The following is a 6,992-nucleotide window of genomic DNA, read 5'->3' as shown; positions in this document are numbered from 1 at the left end:
CCGGCTTGAGCCCAGTTTTTGAGGTCACCTTAGGTAACAGGGACCCATCTCATAACAAGAGTCTCAGCTCTGGAATACATGCTGTGCCCAAGTGTTGGATGATGGCCATCCCACTGAAGAAGTTAGGGGACTCAGAACATTGGCAAATAGTCCTGACAACCCGTCTGCCTCCTCAGGGGGGTTTGCAGAAGGATGTGGGAAGTGCTTGGAGCTGCTTGGAAGGTTAGTGACTCTCAGCAAAGGTGTTAAGACACGTGTAATTGTCAACTTACCACTGCCTTTTCTAGTGGTCACTGTGGGCCACTTTGTAGGTGTTGGCTGCTTAGGGGACCAGCTGTTGTGTGCCGATGGCGTTCTCACTGTTACCGCCTCTTGAAGATGCATGGTAGACGGTCTTGGGAGAGTACTGCCTCGGGTGTACTTGCCTTGGCCTGTCCTTGTTTGGGAGGGCTGAAATTGTTTTCATTGTGTTTTATGGAGTTAAAATGTTTCAGAATGCAAGACCACAGTCTACTATAGTTCTTAAATGTTCTTTTTCTGCAGGTATTTGAAATATCTCACCAAAAAATATTTGAAGAAGAACAATCTCCGAGACTGGTTGCGTGTTGTCGCCAACAGCAAAGAGAGCTATGAGCTGCGTTACTTCCAGATTAACCAGGATGAAGAGGAGGAGGAGGATGAGGATTAAGACGCATTGGTCTGGAATGTTTTGTATTAATTCATAAATAAAATTTAGGAACAAAACCTGTGGTTTATCATTGTATCTCTACAGTGTGGGTTGGACAGGAAATTGGAGGTGACAGGCCTGGGCTGTAGCTGGTTGCTGCTTGTTTGTATATAGACACTTAATTCTCCAGTAGTAAGGCCCGAGTGCAGCCCGTTGCATCTGACCCTGCACACGGCAGCCGACTGAGGCTTAAAAGGCCTGGCGCCTGTCTCCACAGTGTGAGAATACAGTGTGGTGTTCCTTGCTAAAAGCAAGCCGGTGATGTCTGTGGAGCTTTCCTGGGAAAATGACAGCCCATAAAACAGCTTCCCAAGCTGTTCACCGTTGCGAGCGCTAACCTTTTTCCTTCTTGTAGAAATAAGAGGTGGTTTTAGTGTTGCTGCTGCATATTCTGCCCTTTATAGAAGGATTTGTAAATACACTGAGCGTCCATGCCTTTAGGGTGCTCTCTCTATAGGATAGGTGTGAGTCAGAGGTCAGCAAGGGCTAGTAGTGAGACTTAAAATATATATAAAGGCGCTGCTTGTCTAAATCTATGTAACAAGCTGTTTTTCTAGCTTCCAGCAGAGGGTGCTGAAGACAGCTTCCAGATGTTCCCCGTAGGGGGAGCCCTTCCATGCCTAGGGCTCAGCAGGCTTTCAGGGAGGGAATGTAAGTGAAGGAGGTGAGTGCTGGAAAGAAGTTGCCCCTGAAATTGCTACTTAAGCTGTCACTGAAAGTCACAACTGGATTTAGTGATAAAAGTCTTAGCCTGGGGCTATAGCCTGGTGGTGGAGCTCTTGCCTAACAAGCTCAAGTCCCTAGGTTCAATTTCTTTGACAGCAAACTGTCCAAGCAGTGTGCACAGCAGACACTGGGACAGAGGAAGGCCTTGTCAAGGGTCACTTTGGAGAAGTTCCTGACACCTTAGGGTAATTCTCTGAAGGCAGAATTGTGTAGGAGCATCTTATCCACCCTGCTTTCTAGTAACTGATATGTCAAAAGGTCTTGATTATGGCCGCTGGCTACAGTTGAGGCCTGTGTCTGTCAGCTGGACATGAGATGTCGGCCCTGCTCCACCTCCAAGGAAACATGTTTCTGGGGTTGAGTTTGACATGTTGAGGCTTTGCAATCTCACTTGTAGCAAAAGTTCCAGCATTTTCTATTTCTATGCAAATTTCTTAAAGCAGACTGTCTTGGTTTTCTTCTGTTCTTGTAGGAGGTAGCATTTTCTTTAGACCTATATGTGCAGCCCCTCATGGCTAGAATTCTTAGATTTGTGACTTGGATTTGCAGATCTTGTTTGTTGTGTTGATGTTCCCATGTGGTTATTTCTAGTTTGGCTGTAAAAAAAAAAAATTAACCCTGGGTTGATTAGCACATGCCTCTAGAAAATGGTCCCAGATTAACTGTAATAAAATGGAAACTCTGCGTTTTCTGCCCCCTTTCTAAGCTCCTGTATTTGAATGTTCACGTTTTGTATTAAAGTGGCTAACGTGCACCGTGCAAGGCTTGCTTTCTTTTTTTCTGCTTCACACCTGTTAACCTTTCCTTCACTGGCTCGTTGCGTTGGGCATGGAGAAAAAGTCTCCTTTTCTCTCTGCTACCTCCCCTCTACAGCTCAGCCTCCAAGAGGTTGGTCGGTGTTGACTGACAATCGCTTTCCAGACAGATGCCCTTTTCTGATGGGCACCGTGAAGAGTAAACTTGAATTCTGTTAAACCTACAACAGCATCTGTGTCCAGGCCCCCTCCTAGACCTGTCTCCTTTCTGTCTGTCTGGCCTTGTGCCCTACCTGTCCTTATTGGAAGTGTTGGCACAGAACACTGGAGTTTGAAGCCGTGACTTCAGTTCACGGAAGCCATAAAACCATGCTGGCACAGGCTTGCTCCCTGCCGGTTAGGGTTGCTCCTAGTGTATCCCAGGAAGAATCTACAGGGGAGGCTTCATGTCTAGACTGGGTTTACTTGGAGAACCCTCCACAGTGCCATAGCCCCTGCCTTTCATAAATGGAAGTGCATTTGTAGCGCCCTCCCCTCAGCCAGTCCAATGGACAGGTCCCTGCTGGTCCCTTGCTGAGTGCTGAGATCCCGCTCTGACCAAATGCCTGGGGTGTGGAGCCTCTCAGGGTGGGGCACAGCTTATTGGAAGGTGAGGACCCTAGTGCAGGGTCCTTTAAACCCTTTTAAAGTCAGGAAATTTCAGGAGGGCCTGGAGGTCAATGTGGAACCTGGGGATGTGGTCCCTTGAACTGGCAAGAGCTGAAGCCAGCAGGGACTTGAGGTTGTTGGTCTGTTCTAAGAGGCAACCAAAGTGGGGGATAGTGTCGGAAGAGGGTGATCAGTGCTCGTGGACATGGCTGGTTGGTGATTATTTCATTATAGAAAACCCCGTTGACTGATTTGTCCAGGTTTGTGGGTTAGCCTGGAGGTTGCTTGCTTGGGGAGGGACTGGTTGTAGGGTGTCTGCTATCTACACAAGGCTTCAGCTAACCGGATGAGGGGGATGTTTGCCACAGGAGCACGGGTACCCACAAAACCTGGGTGCAGTGGTTTGCTCCCATAATCCCAGTGCTGGGAAGTCAGAGACAAGCCAGTGTAGCTGACTAGCAAGCTCCAGATTCAGTGTACGACCCTGTCTGGAAAGATGAAGGGGTGAGCTGGAAAGAGTGCTCAGTGGTTGGGAGTACTTGCTCTTACCTGGGTTCACTTTCCAGTATCCATGTGGCAGCTCACAACTATCTGTAACTCTAGTCTGGGCACTGCATGCATGGAGACAAAACCCACATAAAATAAATCTTAAAAAATGGGGCGGACTAGCAAGGTGGCTCAGCAAATAAAGGCACTTGGCCGTTGGAGAACTGAGTTGATCCCGAAACCCATGTAGTGGAAAGGACTGACTTCCTTAAGATGTCCTCTGCCTCCACATGAGTACCATGGCATTCTTGTGTCCCTCCTCCAAGTTAAAAAAAAATGTAAAGAAAAAATAAGGTAGAAAGCAATTGATCGAGGAAGACCACATTGACCCGGGTTTCCACACACATCCGTCCATTAACCTGCACCCAAAAGATGAAGTGCACTTCTTAAATGATGCCAAAATACTGTTGATGTTTAAGAATAGCCATGCAGCCATGTTCTAGTCTAGTGAGCCCTAGCCGGAGCCCAGGAAGTGCCCATCAAATGCTCCAGGCTGACTGCCATACCCGCTTAAGGGCCCTGGCTCAAGGCTTCTCTTTCTGAGGTCTAGCTTTTCCCACTAGTCTGTAAGAGGTCTACTCTTGGAGACAAACATGTCCAATCTGAGCTAGGTCTTAGTCTACAGAGCGACAATGACCTTCCACTCCCAGGACAACTGGCCATCCCGAGTGAAGTCCCCCTGCTGAGAGAAGGTGTCCAGCAGTTCTGATCTCTGCAGGTGCAGGCTGTCACACTGTCCTCAGAGTCCAGAATCAGGAAGTGGCCTTTGGTGTGGAGATATTGTTGAAGTTGCTGTTTCTAGACAGTTCCTGGGGGTGTGTTCACACAGCGCAGGACTGGAGTAGTCCTGGGTACGCAGGAGAGGACCAGCTATTTCAATTCTTCAAAGACAAAATTTCACACTTATGTTTCAAATTTCAGGATGTTTCATAGCTTGTCATTGAGTGTTATTACAGGTCCCATGTGAGCAAACAGGAGACTTGAGTCCTGACACTAACCTTAATGGTCGGCTGTTCTCACAACTGCAGGTTATGGAATGTTCACCTGTTAGAGATTGCTTTTTAACATCAGGCATCTTGGGTCCATAGTCATGAAAATGTACATCTAATAGTTTAATAAGTGGTATCCTTTAAAAATTACTGGAGATTTACAGTTAACACACACACACACACACACACACTCATGCATGTGTGCACACGCATGGCGTGATTTTCACTACCATTCCAGTTTGGGTCTTTGGTCGTTAGCTAATGCCACCACTAGTGCAGTAATTGGGAAGCATCCTGCGCGCACAACTCACATCTTGACTCTAATTTGCTTCAAATTAAGCAGTTGGGGGCTGTTCTTGAATGTCTTGACTTTCCCAGCTTTGCCTTGGGAATTCAGAGCGAAGGTTAATGGTGTGTGTGTTGTGTGCGCTTCTGCATGCCTGTACACACTCGTGTGGGGATAAGGGAGACTTTCTGGTGGTGTGAAATGTATCACAAGTTTCTCTGAGGTGAGACAGGGGACCTTTGAAAAGGTTTAATGTCTACCAGCAGAGAGGTCTAGGGGGTTGGTAGTGGAGCGTGGATTTCTTTGGTGGAGCTTGGGATTTTGCTTTTGTTTTTCCTGGATCCTTAGCAGCAGGGAAACCAGTGGCCTGGAGAGCAAGCCCTCCCAGGGAGGGTCCAGGCTCAAGCCTCAGCAATCTGGGGCTCCCCTTGGCAGGACAGCCTAGATCCAGGGGACCATTTGCATCATAGCCACCTTCTTCCTGCTGGGTGGTCCTTTCTCCTTGTGCAGGTGGCCTACACGGTTCACTGAGTGTCGTAAAAGTGACCTGTGAGATGGGGGATCTGAGGGCCTTCCTGGGAGGCCGGATAGACCTGCCTCTGCTCACCAACAAACCGAAGACGAAGATGAGGTTTTCTATGGTGTGTGCTCGCTGTTTGTGTAGAGAAGAAAGCTTTGGCAACTGGTAAGGGCTCTTTCCACCTCTACCCCCATCAGCTGCCTTGGGCCAGCCCAGGGCATGCAGCCACCTCCTCCATAGGTCTTATGCTGGGGCACTCAGCCAAACTGGCACGCTTCTTCTGGTTCTCCGAAGGGGCTAAGAGAGGGGAATCCTCCTGGTGACAGGTCTGATCACTGGAAGCTGAGGGTCTATATGTAGTGCTCAGCCCAGGCTGGAGGATTTGTGTTATAGCCCATGCTCTGCCCGCTCTTACCCTCTCAGGTCAGGCAGGGCAGTCCTCGCCGGCAGCAGTGAGGTCCACTCTTTCAGTGGGTGGCCAGAGGCATGGCATGAGGATGGCCCTCCCTTTCCTGGACTTTGTGGGACTGAAGAGCTGGTGACCTCCTTCCTGCTGGACCCTGCAACTTCTGTGTTCTTAAAGTTGCCGTGTAAGACTTGGCTGCACCAGGCTGAAAACACTCACTTAAAATTCCTGTCTTGCCCCCCGGGTGCTTAGGCATCCAGCTTGTCCTTTAACAAGCGGGGCTGGCAGCCATCAACCCTTCCTCCTGGCGACAGGTGTCTTGAGTGGGAGTCCGGGGCACAGACCGTACCGAGCCCCAGGGACCTGGGTGTGTTTGAGCTGGACACAGCCCAAAGAAGTGTTTCGGAAAAGGCACGTAGGCGGTGGGGAAGCGACGGATTTTTCTGGATCAGTCGCACCCACTGTCACCAGAGTGACCCTTCCCTAAGTGCGGAACACATTTTCTTCTGCTTCTTTTTTGAAAAGGGTAGCCTGAAACCGAGGTGGAGTGAGTCCGGAGTGTAAAAGGCTAGCGGGGCAGCTCGTGGTTTACCACCCTGCCTCTTGGGGCCAGGTGCCTTCGCTGGCAGGGTGGCGACCGCTGACCCTGCCTGGGGCGCACACGGGTAGCCCTGCCTCGCCTCCTCCTGCGTCTGGGCCACCGAGTCCCCGCAGCCAGAGCCAGCTCTCCCGTCCGTCCATCTGTCCGTGGTTTCTCGGCTCGTGCCTCGACGGCTCCAGGACCCCCCTCCCGCGCTCACCAGGCTGCTCAGGACTAGTCCCCCCAACTTGTTCGCTGCTGGTAACTAGTCGCGCTGGCGGAACGATGGGATGGGGTTGCCACAGCAACCAGACTGGACGTCACAATCCGGGCATGTGTGCCGCCCCCCCCCCCGCCGTGCCGCCGTGCCGCGGGCGCTGCCGCCGCCACCCTCGGCCGGCTGCGGGACTCGCGCTGCGGGGCGCGGTGGGCGGAGCGGCCCGGGCTTGGCGGGTGCGAGCAGAAGCGGCCTAGAGCTTGAGGGGTCGACACGGGGGGGTGGAGGTTTGGGGGGGCGGGGGGGCCGGCGGCCGCCATCTTCTCGCCGAGACCGCCTCGCCCGCCGCGCGGGTCCGTCCGGCAGCTCACGGGTTAAGGCTGGCACCGCGCCCGGCGGGAGGGGGGCGCCCACCTCCCCTCCCCCCCGCACTGGGCATGCGGGGCCCGCTGGGCACCGAGGAGGAGCTGCCGCGGCTGTTCGCGGAGGAGATGGAGAACGAGGAGGAGATGTCAGGTGAGGGGCACCGAGACCTGCTGGCCCGGGACGCGGGCGGGGCGCCGGGTTGCGGGTGGCGTTCCCGCCCTGCTGG

At 52.0% G+C, this 6,992-nt stretch overlaps 2 protein-coding genes across 7 annotated transcripts in view; both read left to right on the top strand.

Annotated features, from left to right (window-relative positions):
- Rpl22 (ribosomal protein L22) overlaps positions 1–2,213 on the top strand; it is a 9,071-nt gene extending 6,858 nt beyond the window's left edge. The window contains exon 4 of the mRNA XM_005353644.3: positions 544–2,213. Within this exon, the coding sequence (XP_005353701.1) occupies positions 544–688 (145 nt within the window). The 3' untranslated portion in view covers positions 689–2,213. The remainder of the gene's footprint in view (positions 1–543) is intronic.
- A 4,343-nt stretch (positions 2,214–6,556) lies between these two features.
- Positions 6,557–6,992, top strand: part of Chd5 (chromodomain helicase DNA binding protein 5) — a 53,229-nt gene continuing 52,793 nt past the window's right edge. For 4 of the 6 annotated variants that reach the window (XM_005353641.2, XM_026781830.1, XM_026781832.1 and 1 more), the window contains exon 1: positions 6,558–6,916. In XM_005353641.2, the coding sequence (XP_005353698.1) occupies positions 6,838–6,916 (79 nt within the window). In that variant the 5' untranslated portion in view covers positions 6,558–6,837. Of the gene's footprint in view, positions 6,917–6,992 lie in introns of all 6 variants that reach the window. The other 2 variants (XM_026781831.1, XM_026781829.1) reach the window with 1 other exon arrangement.

The sequence above is a fragment of the Microtus ochrogaster genome, chromosome 10, assembly GCF_000317375.1.
Source record: "Microtus ochrogaster isolate Prairie Vole_2 chromosome 10, MicOch1.0, whole genome shotgun sequence".
Taxonomy (NCBI): Eukaryota; Metazoa; Chordata; class Mammalia; order Rodentia; family Cricetidae; genus Microtus; species Microtus ochrogaster.
Note: the sequence above shows the minus strand (reverse complement) of the source record. Positions and strands in the feature narration are given on the sequence as shown.